At 34.4% G+C, this 26,010-nt stretch overlaps 4 protein-coding genes across 5 annotated transcripts; 1 reads left to right on the top strand and 3 right to left on the bottom strand.

Moving 5' to 3' along the window:
* Positions 1-217: 217 nt before the first annotated feature.
* Positions 218-2,837, bottom strand: LOC108224498 (probable rRNA-processing protein EBP2 homolog). Of its 2 annotated transcripts, XM_064079367.1 has the most exons (3): positions 2,700-2,837; positions 1,638-2,580; positions 218-531 (listed from the first exon to the last, which is right to left on the bottom strand). In XM_064079367.1, the coding sequence occupies exons 2-3, from the start codon at positions 2,566-2,568 to the stop codon at positions 500-502; spliced, it is 963 nt and encodes a 320-aa protein (XP_063935437.1). In that variant the 5' UTR covers positions 2,569-2,580; positions 2,700-2,837; the 3' UTR covers positions 218-499. The 2 variants fall into 2 exon arrangements, with proteins under 2 accessions (XP_063935437.1, XP_017254630.1); XM_017399141.2 differs by lacking the exon at positions 218-531 and having other exon boundaries at positions 1,373-2,580.
* A 1,483-nt stretch (positions 2,838-4,320) lies between these two features.
* LOC108192786 (H/ACA ribonucleoprotein complex subunit 4) lies at positions 4,321-6,498 on the top strand. The gene has a single exon (XM_017359272.2). It carries the CDS (start codon positions 4,431-4,433, stop codon positions 6,276-6,278), a length of 1,848 nt encoding a protein of 615 aa, XP_017214761.1. The 5' UTR covers positions 4,321-4,430; the 3' UTR covers positions 6,279-6,498.
* Positions 6,499-7,388: 890 nt separating this feature from the next.
* Positions 7,389-10,189, bottom strand: LOC108224846 (cysteine and histidine-rich domain-containing protein RAR1). Its single transcript, XM_017399579.2, has 4 exons — positions 10,029-10,189; positions 9,360-9,532; positions 9,046-9,287; positions 7,389-7,668 (listed from the first exon to the last, which is right to left on the bottom strand). The coding sequence occupies exons 1-4, from the start codon at positions 10,091-10,093 to the stop codon at positions 7,576-7,578; spliced, it is 573 nt and encodes a 190-aa protein (XP_017255068.2). The 5' UTR covers positions 10,094-10,189; the 3' UTR covers positions 7,389-7,575.
* Positions 10,190-11,879: 1,690 nt separating this feature from the next.
* Positions 11,880-24,118, bottom strand: LOC108227952 (K(+) efflux antiporter 5). The gene is made up of 20 exons (XM_017403360.2): positions 23,597-24,118; positions 22,976-23,019; positions 22,019-22,086; positions 21,755-21,836; positions 21,594-21,655; positions 21,419-21,494; positions 21,215-21,289; positions 19,820-19,891; positions 19,606-19,689; positions 19,405-19,473; positions 19,240-19,317; positions 19,067-19,155; positions 18,740-18,836; positions 15,703-15,756; positions 14,952-15,047; positions 13,879-14,067; positions 13,721-13,798; positions 13,402-13,446; positions 13,039-13,134; positions 11,880-12,334 (listed from the first exon to the last, which is right to left on the bottom strand). Exons 1-20 carry the CDS (start codon positions 23,826-23,828, stop codon positions 12,293-12,295), a joined length of 1,728 nt encoding a protein of 575 aa, XP_017258849.1. The 5' UTR covers positions 23,829-24,118; the 3' UTR covers positions 11,880-12,292.
* Between the last annotated feature and the right edge of the window lie 1,892 nt (positions 24,119-26,010).

A 26,010-nucleotide genomic window follows, 5' to 3' on the forward strand; every position in this document is an offset into this window, starting at 1 on the left:
ACGAGTACTTCTTTTACAATTTATTCTTATATGTTATACAAATGAATGTATATTCTAATACTTTTTTGAGTGAGTTAGAGGTGAACCCAGGTGTCCAAAAATAAACCGAGCACTTGGGCTATCTGAGAAATAAATCTGACATTTGGGCTATTGGAGTACTTTCTAGAAAGGGGAATAAAACTTTTGCAACCTCAAGATTAATATATCTCAGCCAAACTTAAAATATAAATACTAATATAAATTAAACCCACTTGAAACGGAAATATGAAAATCTGGTGATCAGCAAGACATTTTACATGGACGCAAATAGTAAGGTATCTACTCATGAAAAAGGCATAATCGTCATGGGAAAATAAAACTTGAATGTTGCTGACATTGACAATAAACTACTACAGCAGAACTAACTGTCATTCTGCACCACATGAGTGACAATTCAAGGGTATATCTTTCCTAAACCTGCTACTGTTTCGGCCTTTTAGCATTCAGCAACGCTATCCGTTCAAGTCTTCTTTTTCTTGTTCTTGGAGAAACCTTTACTACAATTTTTCCTGCAAGAACACGAAGACAAGATTAGAAACGGGCAATGTAATAGGGACCCTAGAAAATGGTTAAAGAGATGACAAAATGCTACAATTTTTGGAATATCAATATTTTAAGACATTTGGATTTCTTCAATGTGCGTTGTTCTTTCATACAAAGATTATAAAAGTTCATAGTTCATACTGTCTTACAGATAAGGTCTGTTTCCATTCTCCCTCCCCCTCCCCTTTCCAAGTGTTTGGTTATCAAACAGCTAATATAATGGAGTAGCAAATGATTAAACAAAACCTTTTCCCGACGTAACTATGTCGTTATATTCTGCGCTGTGATTCATTGGCATATCTGCGTTATGTGTCAATGTAGGTTTAAAGGTTATTTACTTAGTTGCTAGGAAGGGTTAGCTACTTCAAAATTGCAAAAAACAAAAAACAGGTGCAGCAGCAGATACAAAAATAATAAACAGTTTATCATTTCTCTCTTTTCTGTTTCCCTAAAAAATAGGTCCTTATGAAACATATAAGGTTAATGTGTCATGCCCAGAGAGACAAATACCAACCTCAGTCTCTCCGCTACTTTCTGGGGGAAACCAGTGCATGAGAACCCCCAAATGCACCATAGCTGGGACCAATTTGAACACTACAGGAGCTGTTACCTGTAGCTCATCAAATAAAAGATGTAAAACATGGACACTTATTTTAAACCAAAAACATGTAAAATTTTCAAATTATTGCCGAGTCCGACACTCCGACACGTATCCATGTTGGACACTTTTAGCCGAGTCCGGGCAACTTAGGGTAGAATACAACATATGGAACTTAAAAATTCATCTAGCTCAGCCAGAATTAAAATAGAACTATTATAAATTTGATCCACTTGAAACAGCGATATGAAAATCGGGGATCAGCAAAACATTTTACATGGACAATTCAAATCATAAGGTTTCAACTTGTAAAAAGGCATAATATCATGGTAAAACAGAACTATAATGTTGCAGGTCTGACATTGACAAGAAAGCAGAACTAATTGTCATTCTACACCATATGAGTATTCAGCAATGCTATCCTTTCAAGTCTTCTGTTTCTTGTTCTTGGAGAAACCTTTACTGAAGTCCCGCATATCATTAGTTGTCTCGGCAGTATTTTGCTTCTTCATACCTTTTCTGCCTCCAAATCCATACTTTGACTCTTTGAACTCCCTACCCTTTCTCTTTTTGTCTGCTCCTGGTTTACCCCTGCCAGCGCCTTGTCGTGCCTTGCCTCCAGAACGATCACCAGGATGCACCCCTGGCCTCTTTTTATTTGACCTTTCAAATGTATTTCCATCCTCAAACGATAAGCCAATGTCAAAAGCTTTTCCATTCCCAGGGAACCCACTTTGTTGCCTCTGCTTCCTCCACTTCTTAACAGATTCGATCTCGTTCTTCTTCTCCTTAGCCCTCTCTTTCTGTTTCTGAGCCTGGACCGCTTTCGACATCTTTTTATTCTCCCTAGCCTTCCTCCTCTCCTCTGCTTCCTCAATCCTTCTCTTTTCCGCCAAAAGCCGTCCCCTAACCTTTTCCATGTGATGATCACTCTTCACCATTTCAGCATAATAATCCGTAGGCCTTAAAAAAGGAATATTCATCGATTCCAATTTCATAAACGCCTCCCTAGTGCTGTCAAGCGCTTGCGTATAAAACGATAGCTCTCGGTTCAAGTCATCATTCACATCCACCTCTTTCTCTTGACTATAATCAAGAGTAAGCTTGTGTATCCAATCCACATTCTCCGGCCAGCTCACATTCCCGAGTTTATCAAGTAGGCCAGCTCTGTCATACACTGCCTTCTCCTGCGGTACACTTAGCTTTACATCACCATCATCTTCTCCAGATTCTTCAGCATCATCTTCAGATTCTTCGTCTTGGTCAGAAACTTCAACGTCATCTTCAGATTCTTCGTCTTGGTCAGAAACTTCCACATCAAGATCTTCTACAACATCATTCTTCACTGCCTCCTTAACAGATGCCTTACGTCCTTTATGAACCACCATCGCTCAATAAACCTTTAAAACAATTAACGCAGTGAAAAAGATAACAGACATTGCAGATAAACCCTAGCCTATACATACAATAAACGAAAAATAGATACACGCAAAGATATGAAAGCGAATTGGGGAATTACCTGGAAACAGAAGCGGAGGATTAATTGGTGCGGCAGAGAAGCTGCGTAATTATATGATGAGCCTGCTTCATAAACCCTAGTCCTGTGAATGACTATATTACCCCTAAAACCTCTTCTAGGCTCTAGCCATTTTCATCATAATTCTGATCAGATTTTTTTTAATTTTACAGACTTACATTTATAATGTACACTTGCACAACATATTTTGTGGAACTAATATGGGGCATTAATGCATTATGGGTAATATAGAATAATATAATAATAAAGTATTAAAATATGAAATAATATTTTATAATATATATAATTATTTGAACATTAAATTTTGAGTTTCTTCCCCTTCGATTCTGATTTTATATTTTATCAAATTGAAAATTTTGTTTTGGGTATGATTAAATCAATTTTTAATTAAAAAAACAGAATCAAATTTTATATAACATACACATTAAATATGTATTCATAATATTGAATTTATAATATATATATATATATATATATATATATATATATATATATATATATATATATATATATATATATATATATATATATATATAGGGTAGCACTCCATAGCATACCCTCTTATATGGAGTTACGTAGCACACCATTATAAATATATACATAATATATATTCTATTATATTTTTTATGAAACATAATTGCACATATTGATTATTAAACCGAAAACGAAGTTATACAATTTTTTTATTCCAAAGATCATCTAAAATTATGCAATACCTCAACATGATTCTATAACAGAATAATAATCATCCAGAATTATTCTGTTGTAGAATCAGTTTCGAAAATATACTTTTTTTAATCAAATTTTAAGTGTTAAATTACTTAAAATAGATATATTTTATAGTATTTTGTATTAAAATCACGTTTTATATGTATTCTATAACAGAATTTATAATAAAATTGATGATTTATAGTGGCGCACTATGTAACTCCATATAAGGAGTCCCTCTCTGGAATGTTGGCCTATATATATATAGGGATAGGATCAAATAAAAACTTTTTTAAGTTACAAACTTACAAACTTTTTTTTATTCTCCCATCGTGTTAATCCTTAGTTATATAAAGTATCCATGTTGAAAATTCTTCAAAAAACATCACAATTTTTAAAAATAACGCATAAATAAATCTCGTTTTCAACACATTTATAACTGGGGTTCAACATCGGTTGTTGAACACTAATTATCATTGTGTTGAATATATCTAAAAAGATGTTTAAATTATACCTCTGGGGTTTGGGTAGCGTCTAGAAACATAAATATTAGTTATATGACATGTATACCTTAGTTCTTACATTTAAAAATTGGTTTATGTACTTCTCCACCACTATTTTAATCGATGTTCAACAAAATATGTTTAAAAAATGTTGAACTCAAGTTATATATGTGTTGAACAAAAAAAGTTTGTAAGTTTGTAAGTTTGTACCAGAACCCTCCCCTATATATATATTATTTATTTATTTATTAATTTTTTTGTTGTATAGATATATATGTAATCATCTATGAGCCAAAATTCTTTTTTAAATAAAAATCATAATCTGACGGTGACAAATAAGTGACACACATCAATCCAACGGTCCAAAACAAAGACACAAGCATGAATTCACAATCACTCTAACCCTCACACAAAAGCCCTAAACCCCTGATCATCTTCTTCACCCCCTTTCATCCTCAACATCATTTCCTCTGCACCCGATAATTTCGCCGGAGCCGCCGCCATGTCTGACCTCGAGCTATCCACCAAGAAGAAGAAATCCAAACCCAAAACCGAACCCGACTCCGACCCGGATTACCTAATCAAACCCCAAAGCTTCACGCCCCCAATCAACACCTCTGATTGGCCAATTCTTCTCAAGAATTACGATCGTCTCAATGTCCGTACAGGCCACTACACTCCTCTCCCATCTGGGTATTCGCCGCTTAAGAGACCCCTAATTGAGTACTTGAGATATGGTGTTATGAATCTTGATAAGCCTGCTAATCCCTCTAGTCATGAAGTTGTTGCCTGGATTAAAAGAATTCTCCGTGTCGAAAAGACGGGGCATTCGGGCACTCTGGACCCGAAAGTCACGGGGAATTTGATTGTGTGTATTGATAGAGCAACTAGGTTGGTTAAGTCACAACAGGGTGCTGGTAAAGAGTATGTTTGTATTGCCAGGTTGCATAGTGATGTAGGTGATAAGGCAAAGGTTGCGAGAGCGTTGGAGAGTTTGAGTGGCGCGGTGTTTCAGAGACCGCCTTTGATATCGGCTGTTAAGAGGCAATTGAGGATTAGGACTATTTATGGAAGTAAGATGCTTGAGTATGATGCGGAGAGGCATTTGGTTGTGTTTTGGATATCGTGTGAGGCGGGGACGTATGTGAGGACAATGTGCGTGCATTTGGGATTGATTTTGGGTGTGGGAGCGCATATGCAGGAGTTGAGGAGGGTTAGGTCGGGGATTATGGGGGAGAATGATAATATGGTTACGATGCATGATGTGATGGATGCACAATGGGTGTATGATAATTTCAGGGATGAGAGTTATTTGAGGCGGGTGGTTATGCCGTTGGAGGTGCTTTTGACTAGTTATAAGAGGTTGGTTGTGAAGGATTCGGCTGTGAATGCGATTTGTTATGGGGCGAAGTTGATGATTCCAGGGTTGTTGAGGTTTGAGAATGATGTCGAGGTTGGGGAGGAGGTGGTCTTGATGACAACTAAAGGGGAGGCAATTGCGTTGGGGATTGCAGAGATGACGACTGCTGTTATGGCTACTTGTGATCATGGGGTGGTTGCGAAGATTAAGAGGGTGGTGATGGATAGGGATACCTATCCCAGGAAATGGGGGTTGGGACCTAAGGCTTCTATGAAGAAGAAGTTGGTTTCAGAGGGGAAATTGGATAAGCATGGGAAACCGAATGAGAGTACACCGGCTGAATGGATGAGAAATGTTGTTTATCCTACTGGGGGGGATTCGGTTGTTGCTAGCCTTGCAGCTGGAACTGAGAGTGTTAATGTGAAGGCAGAGATCCCTGTCGAGGAGGTTGAAAAAACAAAGAAGAAAAAAAACAAAGATAGGGAAAACGAGGAGGATGGACGTAAGAGGAAGCTGGAGGAGGCTGATGCTAGCCATGCTCCCGAACATACTAAGAAGCCAAAGGTGGAGGAAGCTGAGGAAACTTTGGATAGTGAGAAGAAAGATAAGAAAAAGAAGAAGAAGAAAAACCAAGATGATGAAATCAATGCTTCGGATGGGGAAACAGCTAAAAAGGAGAAAAAGAAGAAGAGCAAGGTGAAGGAAGAAGTAGATGTTTCGGGCGAGGAGAAATCTGAGAAGAAGAAAAAGAAGAAGAGCAAGGTCAAGGAAGAAGTAGATGTTTCTGGTGAGGAGAAATTTGAGAAGAAGAGCAAGGTCAAGGAAGAAGTAGATGTTTCGGGGGAGGAGAAATCTGAGAAGAAGAAGAGCAAAGATGCTGAGAATCGTCATTCGCCTGCAGCTGCAGTTGGCAGTGACGATGAGGTAGACAAAAGCAAGAAAAAGGATAGAAAAGAGAAAAAGAAAAAGAAGAACAAAGATGGAGAGTAGATCGAAATATTACAAATGCAGCTTATCATCGATTTCGTGGTGCATATGTACCTCCATTGGCCGTGCATTTAAAGGTTTTTAGCTATTACATTTAGAATGATGTAGTTTCTGATCTACAAGCGAGACTTGTCCTCTTTTGTAGTGCCTTGCAGTTCTGAACCTATAATATTGTTCTGCTTTGGTGCTGATATTAATATACTTGAGTTGGTTTTCATGATAATTCGTTTTCCTTATTTTTATATATGAGAAAATGCATCATTAGTTTGTGAAACTTTGTTAGTATGAAACTTCTGACCAATGCTCCTGTCAAGAAAATTGTTCCAGTGTTCATAAGTTTGAATCTTCTTGGTTGAGAGTATGCCTGGTCAAGCGGCGGTAACTTTTTTGTAAGCTTTCTCCCCCCTTCCCGGTCCATTTCCTTGAGAAACCATTGTACAAGGCTCACTACAATAGTGTCCCTTGTCAGCTCTAATATATTTAGAGTCTGTTTCCGAGGGTTTTTTTTTCCTTCAAGTAGTGTAGCCTAGTTCCTTTAAAATTGCACAGCTAGATATTCAGATGTGTGGATACAATACAAATTGAAAGGGCTTTATAAATGTTTAACGGACTTGTTACACTTGCAAGTAATCTAAAAGGTTTATATAGATCAAAGTAAAGGACCACCTTCTTAAGTCCATATTGGTTTCTTCCCACTTCTTTGCTTCATAGCCTGTCCATGGATTTTAGCTGTTTAAAGTGCTTTAACATTTCAGTAAAGCGACACAACTTTATTACGCTCCAAAACTTTGGTATGAATAACTGAAAAGGGATGGTTCCCAGTTTGAATGTCACAACATTAACGATTTCTCCATTCCAGAAATATTTCGACGACAATACGACATGAACTATCAAGGGAAAGTAGTATACCCATAAATATAGATATTTGTTTCGAGACATTTGTGCTTTTGATTTATTTAGGTTTTAATATATGACACATGATCGTATCACATGCCACATACACGTGTGCACACTTTTAAAATTTTGCACGCCCAAGCATGGGTTGGGTTGCAAATATATGATTTTAGGATAACAGAAGTCAAGTCTCATCACTCTTCTATGAGACTAACAAAGTTGACGACGTTCAGTTCATTCCATGATTTATGATTGGAGAAACACAACAAAGTTCTTGCACAACAACTTAAGTCTAGCGATCTAGTCCCACAGTTACAGATATTAGCGCACATACATTAAAAGTTTCCATAATATAGATTGATGATGGGAGAAAAGAAGATTGACTGTTTGCTGATAAATTACTTTCTCAAGCTGCATCCGCATTGTGCCACCCCTTTGAGCATGGAGGTATAGTCATGAACTCGTCAAATTCTTTCACATGAATGTCACAACATTTCCACTGCAAAAGAAGAATCAGAAAGAATGTCATACAATTAAACTTGCTGAAAAATGACTGAAAACGATCTGGAATATTGGTGTTGTATACATAAAGACAAACTTATAAGTTCACAAGCATGCAGTCTTGACATATATTTATGTAACAACAGGTGGTAGTTTTGTTGATAATCCATCTGAAAGAAAAGTACTGAAAAAAAAAGTTTTTTTTTGTACATACTGTTAAGTATCTTGATTACGTTAAGCAGGTCTACAAGATTTACATACTACAAATAATTTGAGTACGTTAAACACAAAATCATTCCTTTGACGGACTATTTTTATTGTTCTCCCAGTTCTATGATCTATTATTATTGGATAATTTTGAGAATTGAATTGTGTCTCTGCTTATCCTCTGCAATTTATCCTTTGTTATGACTTCCAACCAGGTTTTAAACATTTCCCACATCAAGCTGACAAGTTCTGCCAAATTTTCTAGCCTTAACCATTAGTTCAAGTTCGACAATCAAGATCTGCAACATGAATGTTGTTAACCTCAAATCTACAAGTCCTCTTATATTGTTCCCGCAGTACTCAAGGTTCCGATTTTAGATTAATTACTTTGTCATCTTGAAGGCATGCTTACACAATCTCATCCACATGATTCTGATGATTGTGCAGCCATTGATTGAGACAAAGAATTAGAGACAAGATGTCAACAATTGTACAAATAGGCCATGATTAAGAAGATAAGTATTCCAATGATTTATGCAGCAAGACTCTTGAAGCAAATCCGAATTCAGATGCACAACTAAATGAAGAGCTTGTTTTTTTCTGAAACTGATTTTCTAGTTCTTCCGAAACATAAAGTGGCACAAGTTGATACAGAGATTGTTAAAGACCTCTGTTTAATTATCCTCACTGTCCATATGAACATCATGATACAAAAATGTTTTTATAGTCAGGTATGCAGATAATATATTTCAAGTCTCAATGACTTTCAATAGTTAAATGTCCAACATGTGTAGAGCCCTGTTCGAGTATTGTGGATTAATCCTTTTTACAGAACTCTTGGTTTGAGTTTGTTTAGCAGATAAGAAAATGATGCAAATAAATATTCAATAAAACAATTTTAATATAGTACATATTCTTCAAGAATTTATTAATTGTAACTATGTACTTTAGTTGTATGAAAAGTAGATTGCTAGAAATATTCTTGATAAAAGTAGAACTACAAAAAAAAATTGTTTCCTTGTATCTAGGATTTACTTGTTTTTTTAATTTTGTTTATATATAAACTCTTGCAATACATGTTATTAAGATAAATATTATCATTTGATGCTTATTGGGTAAATCTGAGGGTTTTAAACAACAAAATGTGTCTACTTAATAAGTGTCTTACCCCTCTCAGTCGGTCATGAAAGACAGCAGGTCCAGGGTGATAACTGCAAGCAGCATCATGATTATCCTTTTCTTTAAAAGTTTGGCCACACCCCTTATTTTTGCAAGTTTGAGGCTCATTTATACCAACAGTCTTCTTCACTGGAGCAGGAAGACTTTCCTGCAATTCTGATTTGCTTTCAGCTCCTGCAACTGTTACTTTTACTCCATTTGTCTGTTTTGGATTCATATCCTTCGCCGAGCCTGCAATTATTTGAATTGTATAAGCCTAAGATTGTAAATGCTAAACTACCCAAGTGAAAATTAGAGAAATACCATGGTCCGAGCAAAAGAACCCTTGTCGGCACCTCGAGCAACTGTCTCTTGAAGATGCATTAGCTAGAGACGAGGCATTAGCTACAGGAGTTGGTGCATTAGTTGATTTCGTTGTAGTATTAGTTACCTTTGCTAGCACCGGTTTTTCAGTGGTATGCTTTCCCGTCTTACATCTTGATTCATAAAGAAAGCACATTTAGCAAAATCATAGGAAATACAACTGAACTATTAAATGACATTTATAAATGAAAGTTAAGACAGAAAGAGAAAGTGCCACATAAAAAAAAATGCTAAAACAAAAATAGGTCAAAAGGAACATACTTCAGCATTTAGCCATAAACTTTTCTGGGTATTATATTCTTAAAAAGTTCCATCAGAACTCATACCCATTAGGTCCAAACGTGATAACTAGTTTAGTAGGTCTTCTGTTCTCTGGGTACTATCTACAAGAATCCAACTTATTTCAACATCAACAATGCATGCTCAAAAATCACTATTATTACTTAAAGGTATTACTAAATCACTCTATTGCTACGGTTGTTCAAACTCTGAAGTACTCTTTAATCTGCAACTAGAAGTATTTTCTTCTGTTTTTCAAGATTGAATTTATTCAAGGCATATCTATTGTAGTAAAACATAAAAATTTTATCTACAGAAAACGAAACACACCCTGGGATTTCCAAGAATAAGCTGAAATCATGGCTTCTTTTCTTGCAGCAACTCCATTCTTTCATTCCATCATGAAATAAAGGCTGCAAAGTAGGGGAACGATTACTTTTATGGTTGTGAATTTAGTAGGTAGCAATACGACTAAATTAAGTAGAACTTACTCCCTGATGATATAGATATCCGTAGTGCGTCAAATACAGCCCAGATATGCAAAATGGAGAGCTCAGTTAGTCAAGTTATTTTTACAATATATAATCGTAAATAGAAGAATAAAAAAACTAAAAAGCACCTGCAATTACAAATTACAATAGCATGGGGGTGTCAATGTAGATAATAACTGAACCAAGTTGCCCTCTTTTAGTGTTGTTAAAAGAAACAAACAATTACTTACAATTAAAATGTAAAATATCAAAATGCAGGGAAAAAACAACAAATACAAGAAACTATTATTGATTCACAATGTATTCATAGTCTCATCTAAATCGATATAATCTTTTCCCTATAAATGAGGCAAAACTTCTTTAAGGTAAACTGTTCCGTTGCTAAGAATGCCTAATAACATTAGCAATACTTTTTTTTCATTAAAATTAAATTCATATACAAACGGAAGGGGAATAGCACTCTTGTGCCATAATTTCTTTATTCTTCGTCTAAGAGCTGTTCGGAAGTGAAATATTTTCATACCTTTGTATGAATACATATGTAACACACACAAAAAAACCCAGCGATTTTCACTATTGTGACTGAGAGTCATAATGCTTAATCGGCAGCATATAAATTTAATTTAACTATGTTAGTCAGTACGACAACTAATTTAAGCATTGCTAACACACTGGTGCTCGAAATCATTTGTACAATTCACACCCACAAGCGCAAATATCAGCTTACTTCAATATAGATATATGTCATTAGTACAACTCTATGTTTGATGTTTCAATTGGTATATCCTAAGCTATACAATCAAAACGAAAGAGCAAAAAGGGGAGAGAGAGAGAGAGAGACCGAAGCGTGATAAGTGCAAGAATCTTCAGGATTATCGTCTTCAGTGAAAGTGGCATCACAGCCGATCCTCTGGCATCGAAGCTTAGACATCTCTCTCTCGCTCGTTTTCTCTCTGTATTTTGCTTTTGGGGGGCAATGTAGCTGCTAGACTATAGGACTCTGTATATACTGGGAAATTTCCCAGGCCTTTTTTCTCCAAAAAATACTGTTATTCTGTATAATAAATAATAAATAATAGTTTTTGGAAATATAATTATGTCTACATTTTTATTAAAAAAAATATTATTATAATAGTTTCAAAACAAATATTTTAACAATTGCAGTGTGAGGATTTTGAAACTGAAACACGTAATAACCGGTTTATTATTATCTAATTTAATTATGAGATAGAATTACACATTCTTATAAATATGGTGCTATATCTATATTATAGTCCCAAAAGAAATTATATTCGATGACATTCATTTGATGATTTATAAAATATTATATTAAAAATAATACAATTATATAATCACTTTTATATTAAATAAATTAGAGTGAGAGGTTAGCGATAACATGGATACCAAAAAAGTTTTTTTTTATGATAGAATATAGTTGAATCTCTTTTAATTATAAATTGAAAAAATTATTTTTAACTTAACTAAATGTCACTTTTTAACAGAATTTGTAGTATAAATTAGAATAAAATAGTCAAATTTTAAACGAAACATATACTCTATATTAACGTTAAAAATTATTATTTTAGAATTCAACACCAAAAATTACCTTTTAGTATTTAATACTAATATGTTGCAATTTACGGCATTCATTCTACAAGTCTATAGTGTTGGCAGACAATAACACTAACCATCGAAAAAAACTGAAATGCATTCTGTATATCTCAAAACTTCTAAAAATCTACAATACATTGTCAACTAGAAAATACACTCCCAATGAATGGCCATCCTCTTTATAAAGAAAACATACTATTGACATTTGGCTTTGAATTTTGATACTATTTTTTAATTTCAAAAACTATCCCTACACAATATAGTATGTGAGAGTGATGATGCCTATTTACAACTATCACAAGGACAATGGATAGATCTGTACACAATCTGAACCGAGCCAAGCTTTAGAGGTATGTCATGTCATATGTGTCTGGATGTTGCTGTTTGAGTAAAATGATACTCCGCAGTCTGCTTTCAAAATGGAGCTGTAGGTGTGAAATCCGACAACCTCATCAATCAACATTATCATTTGTATAATTTGATATACAATTGTCACAACAATCTGTTATGTGCTTCAATTATTAAAACTTTTTCCTGCAATAAAGAACATGAAGACAAGATTACGGAGACGGGCAATGTAATAGGGACCCTAGAAAATGGTTAAAGAGATGCAAAATGCTATACTTCTTGGAATATCAATATATTAAGACATTTGGATTTCTTCAATATGCATTGTTCTCTAGTACAAAGATCATAACAGTTCATAGTTCATACTATCTTCCAGCTCCCTCCCCCATCCCTTTCCTAATGTTTGGTTATCAAACAGCTAATATAATGCAGTAGCAAATGATGAAACAAAACCTTTTTCCGTCATAGCTATGTCGTATTTTTTGCTTTGTGATTCGTTGGCATATTTGCCATCAGTGCCAATGTAGGTTTAAAGGTTATTTACTGAGTTGCTAGGAAGGGTTAGCTACTTCAAAATTGCAAAAAACAAAAAACAGGTGCAGCAGCAGATACAAAAATAATAAACAGTTTATCATTTCTCTCTTTTCTGTTTCCCTCAAAAATAGGTCCGTATGAAACATATAAGGTTAATTATGATTTCTATACTCTTGTAGTCCATCCTGTCAGCTAACAAACATAGAAAAACATAGACCATAAAATAATTAAAGTAATCTACATTTTTACTTTCAATTAAAACAATAGTGGCAGCGCAGAACTTGCAAGTATAAAGGAGAAAGTAATATATGAAGTGCAACTGTTCATGTGTCATGCCCAGAGAGACAAATACCAACCTCAGTCTCTCCGCTACTTTCTGGGGGAAACCAGTGCATGAGAACCCCCAAATGCACCATAGCTGGGACCAATTTAAACACTACAGGAGTTGTTACCTGGAGCTCATCAAATAGAAATGTCAGTACTCATACATAACAACATTCATCAATAAATTATGTCGGAAACCCAAAAAAAAATAAAATTTTGTGGTTATATACTACCTATGACCGATATCTCTTGCTATCAGCTAATAGATTTCTATAAGGAGAGATTCTTCTGTTCTCTTGACAGTGTTGTGTGTGTCTGTGTTTTGGTTTTGGGGGGTGGATGGAGGAAGAACAGCATTCTCAGATTAGCAACTTAAATGATCCACATAAACTTACCAGACTAAGGGCTGTTGTTCCAAGTAGAAGGAGGTACATTTTCCCCTAAATGATTGAAGAAAACATAGTTAGATTGACTAAAAGCTCTTCCAGTGAATAATTATTGATATTAAATATTAATCATTTTTCACTTAACCACTTAACCAACAACTCTAATCACTTTTGTGCTTGTGCAAACTTCAGTACACGCGCGCGCGGCACGCATACACACACACACACATACACATATATATATATATATTGGCATAACTGGCATGAATAATGTACAAATATCTAAGAAGTTGACATGTGTGTGTGTGTAGAGAGAGAGAAACAGAACCTCGATAATTCCGAGATTTGAGGCACGACTCAAAAGAACAAAAGCGAATTCTCCAATTTGAGCAAGCATCACCCCAACCTGCAATACATTTAAAGAAAAGAAAACTTTGGTTATACTTGTTCTGGCATTGCGATGGAAACTTTAACCAGTGTGCTTACAAGAAAGGAAGTCCTGGTGCCATATCTAAAGGCCTTTGTGATCATAGCAGCAACAGTAGTCTTCACAATTATAACCAAAATTACGGATGCTAGCAATATATCCACATGAGTCCACAAGAACTGCACATGTATGAGCATTCCAATACTAGAAAGGAAGAGAGCAGCAAATAAGTTTCGAATTGGCTCCACCTATAACATTGAATAAGACATGTTAAAAACTTTTGCTAGGCTGCAGATCAGAAAGCTACAAGTACAAGCAATATATCAAACTTTTTCAGTTATATGAACTTCAAACTGACTTTAAAAGTGTTTGCATTTGTTTGTTGTCCTTTTAGTTGCATATTTTATATCTTGACAATTTTTGGTAATCAGAACCCAACAGTTTATATAAAATATCATGTGCTGCGATGTGAGCCTCTTCTACTCGTCTCCTCCACTGAATATATAATATGCCAGAGGTCACAGAAAGTGCAAATCTCAGACAGCAAGGAGAAAAGTGGTTTTCGCATTTATGCCTGTTGCCAAATAATTTGTTGACCGAAAGAGAATAATGAACAAATCCATTATTTCCCTTTATAAAAATTTATCAAAATCCATTATTTCCCTTTATAAAAATTTATCAAGTTACAACATCAAACATCACTACAACAGACGAATACTTTCTTACTTTTGTTATATATAGGATAATTAGTAAAAAATGCTAAGCATAAATTTTCTCAGAACTTTAAATACCCTTTATAAAAGAGTATAATATCCTTCATAGACTGTAGCAAGTCATTTGATTTACACAGAACACTAAATATAGTAGTAAAAAGCATGGAATGTTCATCCGATACTCCACTATCAGTCTAGAAATATGTACTATATCCATAAGATATGCAGAGGCAGCATATTTTCACAATAATGTTAAACAACTTGATAGATTACATATCAGACATGTGGGTGCAGATAATATGTATACATATTTTCTGTTATTTTATATATATATATATATATATATATATATATATATATATATTCTAGTAAGTAGTAACATAACTTTAAGGCTGAAGCACATTAAGTCACAGAATCACCTGATCTAAAGTATGTTGTGCAAATTCAGTGGTCGATATCATTACTCCAGCCACAAATGAACCCAATTCAAGACTTAACCCCAGCTTATCACTGCACTGAAATGTTAATAGGCATGACAGAGTATTAGCAATGACGTTTTTATATTGTTGAATTGAACAAAAGATAATTTTGATGAAGACCATTGGTGCTTTTTCTACATAATTTCATGCAGTACATGCCAACAATTTTCAGTATGAAGAAGATTTTAGTATACATCAACTTTTTTCACCTATATTCTTCTCTCCCCACTCAAGAACACCATAGTCTCAACATTAATTTTTTTTAATTTCTTGTACTTCCTCCTCCAACTCCATATTAACAACATAAAACAAAAGTGCTTTCCTATATGCAAGTTACAACATCTATACACATATTTATAAATATCCTAGAATTTAACTTTTTTGCTAGATAATTTTGTTTCGCTCTTTGAGTTTTAATGGCTACATATTATTATGCATCTACCTGTGCAGAATCAATGTAAATTATCCTGTTCATATCTAGGTGAAAACAGAGTCAATTCATTCATGTGCAATAACATTTTTTGTTTGCATATCATGATTAAAAGTTCCACTCTTATATCTACCCTTTGTGTTGAGTCTCAGGTTTTTAAACCAAAAAAGAGCAACAATAATTAGGTAAATAGCAAGATGCACAAAGGAAACCATCATCTTAAAGTTGAGTCAAACGAACACGATTTTATGATGCACCCACCGTAGCAGATAATAAGCAAAATGCCACCATTGCCAGCTGGTACAGCTCATTTGTCTGACATTGTTAGAAGTTCAAATTGAGATGATCAGCCAAAATCAGGAAAACCAGATAAGTATCATAAGCAAGTTAAAAAGATTTTGCAGAAAAATCAGAAGAGCAATCGGAACTGCCCAGATATGTAAAACTGTAACACATCAATCTTTTAGTACATTAAGTTCCTGGCATCAAACTATTATCGCAATCCCATGCAGTGACAGGATGCTAGTTCAGTAGGATGGGTGTGATCTTTAATTTGGAAGATTGAAGAGATAATAAAGCATAAAGCATATTTGCTAAGTTAATAAAAAATTAATCCAACTTTTTGTCTTCTTCACTAGCTATATATAACTCGCACAGGTAAGGTCGTAAGCATGCTTATTAAGTCGACAAGTCGAGCCTCGGCGCCCGGACACCTTGGAATCGACTAGTCGACAAGTCGCCCGACTAGTCGAAATAAGTCGACAAGTCGTGATATACATAAATAAATATATATATACATAAATAAATATATATATACATACATATATATATATAGTAAAGATTATATAATATAGATATAGATAAAAACAAAAAAAAAAGTTGATTTTTTTAAATATTAAATATGAATAAAAAATAATTAAAAAATAATAATTAAAATATTTTTTATTTAAAAAGGCAGAATAGATAAAATCAATATCAAAATATTTTAAGTAAAACAAAATTAGAATGGAATTTTTAAAAATAAAAGATGGAAAAAATAATTATAAATATGATTTAAAATAAATTAATATTAAAAATAAATAATTATTAGAAGTTTTTAAGTAAAATAAAAGTAGAATGTAATTTTAAAAATAAAAATAAATAAATAAACTAAAACTGGATAAAAAGAAAATATTAAAAGATTTTAAATAAAACTAAAATTTAGAATTAATTTTTAAAAATAAAACAGAAAATATTCAAAACAGAAAATAAAAGTAGAATGCAAGTACATCAGTGCTGTCCATGTGCTGTGTATATACACACAAGACTGTGTATATACAGTCGCGAAATAAAAACGAAAAGCAGAGGAAAAAGAGAGAAAGAGAGGAGAGGAGAGAGAGAGAGAGAGAGAGAGAGAGAGAGAGAAAGGAGAGATGAAGGAGAAGAGAGAGAGGAGAAAGGAGAAAGGAGAGATGAAGGAGAAGAGAGAGCGGAGAAGATGAAGCCGCTCCGTAGTGTATTATCCAAACAAACAATAAAACATCCACATCCAGGTAAGTAGTCATCCACACCCACTGGACCGACTTGCCGACTAGTCGTCGACTAGTCGTCGACTCAATAACCATGGTCGTAAGGGTGAATAATAGATGCATCTCAATGGATGAAAAAGTAAAATGTGCACAGGACCTTCCAACTAACAAGTTGATCACATTGGCATTTAGAGAAGACATTTGAATTGTCTGGAATAAGAGAGCCCAACAAATCATAATTGGCGAATATGATATAAGGACAGACAGTAGCTCTTAAAAACCTAAAAGTAATACATTCCTGGGACAAGCTTGACAAATCTCAGGGCACTTCCTCAAGAAAAATCTGTAATACACCTGTGTAATATTCTTGGTTTGAACTTAGGTAGTTTTTTTCAAATATTAGGAGTAATTGTGACGAAATATCACTAGGAAGGATAACTGGACAATGTAAGCAAGAAGCTTCTGTTTTCCCTGGAACTTTGATTATAATGGTGCAACCCTAAAGGATGGTCGTAGAAACATAGAGTGGACTCCTTAAAGTTCAGTTAAGGGATTGAACTTTTGAGTCCTTCGGTAATGCTGGTCAAGCCAGCCAGTCAATAAATTTGAGAAACCAAACATATTTACTATTTAGACAACCATCTCGTCTCGAATTGCGATGTGTGAAGAAGGAATATTATAGAGAGTCAATTCCCATCTCTAACACATACTCATAAAGTCATAAGTGATTATTTTATATAATGTATATTAACAAATAGTTAAAATTAATCTGATAGTATAATTAGGTTAGAATCAGATAATCATTCACTTACCTAGTTTTGTTAATTAATAGTAAATTTTAGGAAGTACATATCAATTAGGAGTCTTTTCCTTTTGTTAAGGATTTTATTTAGTGGCTAACATTTGGAATTTTTATTTAGGAAAATTGTAATATTTCGTCATTTGATAAATCAAATTATATATTCATTTGGTATTTACAATTAAGTTTGTGACTTTAGATGTGTTTCTAGCAATTTTGGCCGATATAGGGTGTCTATCCCTATTATCCAACATCTTCTAACCATCTTAAGTAATAGTGATCCATAAACTTGCAGCATAGTATTTATACCAAGACAAACAAGAGCTTAAGGATCCATGTAACATTTTACAATATTTGCGAAGTAGAATAAAAGGATGCTTATCAGAGGGAAGCTTTTGACCTGAGAATGAGAGATGAAAATTGGCTATTCACATCCTAGTATGGTTTCAGTTGGCTGCAAAGAAGGGTGCCTGCAGTTCCCTTTGTGGTAGATATTCTAAAAACTGGAAAGTCAGATCTATCCAAAAGAAAAAAGGATCCAATAACAAAAATTGGCAAGCCAAGTACCGTTGAAAGGAAAAGGAAGCAGCGACTGGTCCCTAATTCATAGGTACTATACATATTAGAGGTGATAGAATGGATTGGGACCAAAACATTACTGTGTTTTTAAGTTTAACTGTTAGGCACTTGTGTTTAAATTATGTTGTTCAAGGAACATGACTAAATTCTACATAATTTACAATACTGAATTTTTTTTCTCAATTGTTCTACAATGCGGTCATATCAAGGACTGCTATGTATACCAGGGTTATAATTTATAGGAGCTTAATCTTTGAGGAATAACCAACAAAGCTAACTATGAAAACATTATACTTGCACTCCATAAACCTCCCGAATAGGACAGGAGGGATAAAATTAAATTAATCAGATGCATTTCGAATTCATGCACAAAATTGAAAACATAAAAAAAGAAGATAGAGGACTTAATCACCTGAGATGATAGCTGTATCATTAGCTTCAGAAAGCGGGGAACAAATGACCAAGTTAATACAGATGCGGCAAATAGATATATGGACAAGGTCAGCAGCCTGAAGCCAAAGAAAGTTTTAAAAAAAAAGTTACAGGGACGCCTGTCAAAAAGTCCTATCTCGTGTGCCGGTAACCGTATGAGCACCCTGACTTTATATAACTATGATTTTTTTATATAACTACTAAAATGCTTCCAGCTTGAACAGCATTGAACAGTGTCAATGCAAGAAGAAACATGTGTGTGAGCACGTGAATACAAAGATTGATAGATAAGAATAGATGAACTAACACTTTCCCCATCGAAGCAATTCCCTGCAAAATGCCACTGTTTCCACCCAGAACTGGGAGCAGTGCAAAAAGTAAACCAACGGCACAATCCTGGAATATGCGATGGTGAAGGAACAAATAAAAGCACAAACAAATGTGTACAGGTATATATTTATTTGGGAGGCATATCATTACCTGAAAGATAAGAGTTCCAATTGTCACTTGACCATGAATAGCATTATTGCTATTCTTTTCAACTAGAAACTTCAGCACCTATGAAATGGAACAGATCATGTAAACTCAATGATATAAAACCGAGCAAATAAATATTTATTGCAAATATGCTGTCTAAAGCTATACCACTGCTGTTGATGACATTGAAAGGAAGCACCCAACAAACACACCTTCTGATAGTTTTGCTCCACACAACTGTATCAAATTTCATACAATGCAACTCAGATGACTAGTAAATGAATAATTAAGATTTATAACACAATCAATTAATCATACTTAATGAAGACACTGTATTTGTAATGCATATGAACTTTTAAAGGGTCATACCAAGGCAGTTATGCCACACAAGAACATAAATATAACTATCTGAAGCAACCCTCCAAGAACCGCAACAGTACCCACGGCCTTTAGCTGCATCAATAGCAGAAGTAAAAAAGTTATCTCAACATAAAACAAAAATTAATAGGATTACAATATAAAGTTATTGTAGTAAAAAGGGAAGAAGAAATTGTCAAATGATAACATCATAAATATAGTAAACCTTTATCAATGAGAACTCCAGTCCCAAGGCAAACAAAAGAAAGACAACACCAAATTGAGCAACTGTCTCAACCTGTAATTATCATAAAATATAATGGAAAATCATGTTCACATACAGTAACTCTGTAAGATATCTGTCTTGTAGCAAAATATAGAATGCTTCAGATAATGGGTATACTTAAAACACATTGAAGTAGAAAGATAACTGAAAATAATTCAAAGAAAAAAGAAGAAAAAGAAAGCTATGTGTTGTATGCAAGAGCGTAGACAAAAGGATGAAAACATGACCATTAAGGATAGATTGTGATGAGGGTTCTAACTCTTGGCCAACATCTAATAGAGAATACTCTAAAGAGAAAGAAAGACAAGTTAATTCCTACCTTCACCCAGTTGATAACTTGATTCATTATTCACACTTGGTGTTATAGTTGTAACTTGTAAGGACCTTAGTCTCTAATACATTATTGAAGTCACAACAACACCATGATCTCAAATCAAGTAGCTTAGTTTATACACGTAGGCCACGTGAAAAAAATTTGGGAAGCGATGGTCGTACAGCTTGTAACGGCGAGCACGTATGTCGAGATATTGGGATTATAATTGTCAAATGGAGTTATCCTCAAGTTAAAGGATCCCCACACCAAGTGAGACCACAGAAAGTTGTCACGACTTAAGAAACAGATACCTTGATTTAGCGATATAATGACTTCACAGGTATATCTATCTAGCTCCGGCCTCTAGCTTGCTTCTAGTTGGCAGTAGGGCTGTAAATGAGTCGATATGGACACGGGCAGTTCGATGCATGTTGTGAACAAGTCGAACATGAACATGACTTTAAGGTTAAATCTCAAAATGAGCCGAACTCAAGCATAATAAACATAGTTAATACGTGCTCATGAACATATTTCTCAAACAAACTCGATAAGTAGATTCGTGAACATTCTAGATAAGTAGCTAATAATTATGTGTGTGTGTGTGTGTTTTGGGTATCACCGGCAGCCTGATGATGGGGTATTTAGAAACACATCAAGTAATTTTTGTAAAACATAGGCCAAAACAAATTTAGCGAGAAAAAGTTAAAAGGAATTAGCATGTTCAACCATCAATGAACACTTTGATCATCTGTTTTTTTAATGTTGTAAAGCAATCTACAAGATGAAAAATCTCTAGAACAGTTTTACAGTGACTTGTATGGAACAGTTCTACAGAAACATGCACAACCGATTCGCACAAAAATAGTGTGTATACACAACATTTCTGGGTTTTATTGAATTATAAAAATGCTTTTGGGTCAACACCATCAACTCATGTGCAATCATGTTAGTGTATATAAACAATCACGCGAATCCAATACAGTAAAAGATAGGACAGAGCTGCATATTTCATGACACTGTACCTGTACCATTTCGCTGATGAACTTCAAACCACCAGGTCCAATAAGTGAACCTGCCAAAAGATATCCAACAATAACCTACCAAGAAGAGCTGTTAGAAACACCATCAATTTTTCATAAATCCTCAACATCAGTAACAATGATGGTAGAGCTTAACACAAAGAAACTGAGGAACGAACAACTGAAATCAGGGTCTAAAGCACACACCGGCTGCCCTAAACAGGAGAAGATGATTCCACCAATGGCAGCAGAAACTATAACCACCACCAAGTCTGAAATCAGCCTACACAGCAGAAATTATATCTCAACTACATCAGATCAAAACATTAAAGATATGCAATTATGTCAAGCTTGGTATATGTACGTGTTCGAAATGCGAGACCTTAGATCAACTTGAAGTACAGGATACTTTGACTTTTTATTTGACATCACAAAAGTATTGTCCTGCCAGTAAAAGAAACAAAAAGAAGGATGACACTCTTCCTACTCTGAGCCAACTCAATGACAGTTTTAAATAAAAGTTCACCATAGCTACTATATCACCTTGCTGTCGATAATGGTATCCATGTCATCAGAATTTTCCTTTTCCCCAGAAAAAACATCTTGAAAGAATGCTTTAGTACCACTGGGTAAATTGATATTCAAAAATTGTAAGTACATTTAAATCACTACAGCTGTATGTAGGTGTTACATTATATTAGACTAATGTGTATCTATAATATCATGCATTAAGCCTCAATGGCAATATATATATATATATATATATATATATATATATATATATATATATATATATGGCACCCTTACTTTTTCTCTTGAGTATCATTCTTCTTCACCTTTTCATGGGTAATTTTGGCGACAGTCTCCAGTACAGCCTGCATCAAATGATCAGAAACTCAATTTGAAAAACAAAAACAGCTGCCATAAATAAGAAAGTTCAGGTTGCAACCATAAATTCTGTATCTGTTATCTTAGCTTCATATTTACTTCCTTCTGTAAGGATATAATTGAAACAGATTTGCTCCAGTCATTTTCTACCTTAAACTTTATAGCATTCACATGTACTTCCAATTGTTAATACGTGACTGATACAGTTAACAGCTCATTTCTGACAGAGCTGCTTAGCCAAGGAAGTAAGGAACATAGCATAAGATCCTCTAGGCGGGTTTCAATATTAGCTCCAGCCATTTTCTACCTCCAGAGAAATGTATAACAATAACATCACTATATTTGCTAGGGGGGACAAATTAGGTCTTGTCAATTAAATATTTAGTGCAGGTCACTAGGAAGATCGCTTCCTTCTATAGGAAAGCATTGTGTGGGCCAACTTGATTAAATTCAATTAGTTCTAAATTCATGTGAAGCTGGTATTTACTATTTCATAGCTCTTGAGAATATACAGTGCCATTATTGGTTATTACTCCATTGCAATGTTTTGAGATACTAGGTTCTAAATATATCCCTTATTGGAGTTCTGGTATACATCTTCCCAAAATACAGTGATTCAATGCAATAAATAGAGTTGCAGATCCTAGTTGTTTTCAGGGTAAGGAGAAGCATTCCCTGTTAGGTTTATCACTGCTACATTACTAAAAAATTCATCAAAATGTAAACTGTCGGGCAAAGGGACAAAAATAGAAACCGATTGGGAATATACATAATCTAAAAAGTAATGTAAAAAAAAATCTGATGGTTTAGGCCCTGTTATGTTACAAGTACTCGAATACATGCACGTTAACAGACTAAAAGGGGTTGAAAACCTACTTCTTTGTCGGCAACGCTGCTGTTGAAACTGCTTTTGTCCTTGCCTAGTCAAAAGATAGCCACCATCAATCAAATAACACATGGAAAATAGATACATCCGAAGTTCCTCGGTTTCAATGCAAACATATGCAGGATTGATGATTGAACATTAAGTGATAAAATCTAAAGAGCTAGTGATACTCTTCGACCTGCTTTCCTGTTAACTATAAATAGGACGTCGGAAAAAGCCCGATTCAGATTTTAGGGAAAAAGCATATACAGTTCAACCTCAATGACCAGAGTTATTCATTTATGGAGAGTATTAATTTCTCGCTGTTCTACTGTACTTATAAACCTGATTGTCCTTCTCATTGTATCGTTATTTGGAAATAAAGTTAACCGAAATACAATTAACCGTGCAACATAATTTAACTAATAACTACACAGTCCTGTGAATCATGATATACAAAATATACAGTACATACATGTATGTCCTTCTCCCTCTCCTGTCTCAACCTCCGCAATTAAACCCTAACACTTTCTAACTACATAAAATTTTAAACAAATTTAATTAGACAAAACTAACTAAATCTACCAATAGTTCAAATTTTACGAGATTAATCAGGCAACAAGAACCCTAACCTTCAGGCTGATCGTTCTCGGAAAATTCTTTTTCAAGAACACGATCGAACATTTTAGCTATACTAGCGTCACCACTGTCAGGTGCAGACGAATTCACCAAATTACCATAAAATCTCTCTCGAATCTCTTTCTCAGATCTAATACACACCGAGGTTTGTGCACACAGAACGATCATCATAACAGAGCAAATCCACAGCCTACAGCTCTCTCGTTCAGCGCAAACTCTCGCCATTGCGCAATTCCAGAGCTATCAAACGCGATATTTTCGCAATTGAATCAAATCAAATCAAATCGCAGGATGTGTATGCGTGTATGTGAATCTATTTTCTGCTGTCACGAAAAGCGTTGCGTAGATCGAAAGGAGAGGGAAAGGTTTGTTAGCTTTGTCAAATTGTTCAGGCGGGATTTGTAGTGATTATTATTAATAGATTAATTAAATATTTATAAAGGTTACATAAATTAATGCAGCTCCTGTGTACATACATTAGATAAACGTTGGGAGCTCCAGAGCATTCATAACTTTACTCTTCTGGGACGTGTTTCAGTTCCACTTAAATGACGCCACGCAAGCATACGATGGAACGTAACAACGAAACAAGTACAGAGCTGGACAGCTGGTGTAAAATAATCCTGTGTAATTCGTGTTCCAGAAAAAGATAAATTGTTTTGATTTTATGCAAACACAAAATTTTGAAGTGAATTATTATAAAATTGACGTGGAATACTTAAAGTATCTCCAGCAGAGTCCTAACGTGTTTCCTGAATATATAATAAAATATTCAATTTTTAAGGGATTATTACATTTTATTGAATGGGAACTCCAACAACATTCCCTGTTTCTATTCCTGTTATTATTATAATACTAGCCTATAACCCGTGCAAAGCACGGGCGACCAATTTTATTTTTATAATTAGTTATAAGTTTTAAATCATTGTATTAGTATTTTATTATTAATGTAATAATTTAGAATGAAAGATCCTATAAATCATATTAAATAAATTGACATGAATGTAAGCAGAAGTGAAGCTTAGAAGTGAAGTTGAATTGAATTGTAATGGTCAGGAAACAATTTGCTCATCATTCTTATCATAGTTACTTGTGTGTCATTGATTTTTGTTATGGAAATCCCTCCTACCCATCAAATTGTTAACATTGAAGACAAAAATGAAAATGTTTGGAATGTATTTTAATATTCTGATAGAATATAGTTTAATATATTATTTTAATTTTTTGTAAGTTGAATAAAGTTTTGAACCTTGATATTAAAGAAGAAATCAAAAAGAAATTTTGAAAGTATACTTTATATCCACTTTACAATGCGTGACAGACAGTAGTAAATGATTATTATTTTTTTCTTAAATCAATTTTCCAATTTTGAAGGTCAAAAAACCGAAAACCATAACCCTGCCATTGAGTTTAATGATGAGCATGTTGAAGGGTGTGAGAACATGATCAATATCAATCTGAAGGGCTCGAGTGTTCTAGGAAGATGTTATATTGATTTTACGCCAGCACATATTACAGCTACAGGACTTGTTCCAAAATCTGTAAGATGAGAAGATATATCCATAGCTGCACAGAAGTATCAAAAGGAAAGAAAAGTGATCATAAGAACTTGAGTTCTACGTGGTGTAGCGCAGTTTTCATTACAACATTTTTTGTATGAATCACTCTGTTTAGTATAGAGTATGGTACTGCATATATGGTAATAGGCTGCAGGTTTTATGCAATCATCGCTTCAACTTTGGCAACAGGCTTTGTGGTTGGAGATGAAGGTGGCTGGAAAACCAATTTCGATTACAAAACATGGGCCGCTGGCAAGTGAAGGCAGAAAGTGGTACTCCTGCACCAGCACCTGAAGTTTCTGCCGCTACTGGCTTCGGCTAGTGAAACTTCTCTTGCATAAGCCTTTGAATCTTAAAGCTATAGTAGAGGTAAAATCCAAAAATCCTCTCACAATATTTTACTACACAATTACAAGTCCCAGAGAGCCAAAACTTATATACTAATGAATGAAATCAAACATAGTTCTGATTGAAATGAAACAACCATAGCATATAATAACAATAAATCAAAGGATGAGCTGGATATTATTAAATAAACCAATATATAAAACTGGATAACTCCACTAAAACGACTCTTACCAATAACAATAATTTTAAGTGTCTAAATCACTTGCATTATAAGTCTTACATAGAAAAGGAGTAAAAATAAATTTAAAATAGATCTAGATAGAAGTCAATGGATGGTGTAAGATAAGCCGAAAGACATCCCATGAGTAGAGCAACTTTACACTGAAGACATGTAAAATCATCCATCTGATCTGGGTGCACGGGGTATCCATCTGGTGTATAATGATTGTCCTCATTTGAAAATTGAGCATTGCAGATAGGGGATCCACTTAAATTGTCGA

The sequence above is a fragment of the Daucus carota genome, chromosome 6 (assembly GCF_001625215.2).
Source record: "Daucus carota subsp. sativus chromosome 6, DH1 v3.0, whole genome shotgun sequence".
Classification (NCBI taxonomy): Eukaryota; Viridiplantae; Streptophyta; class Magnoliopsida; order Apiales; family Apiaceae; genus Daucus; species Daucus carota.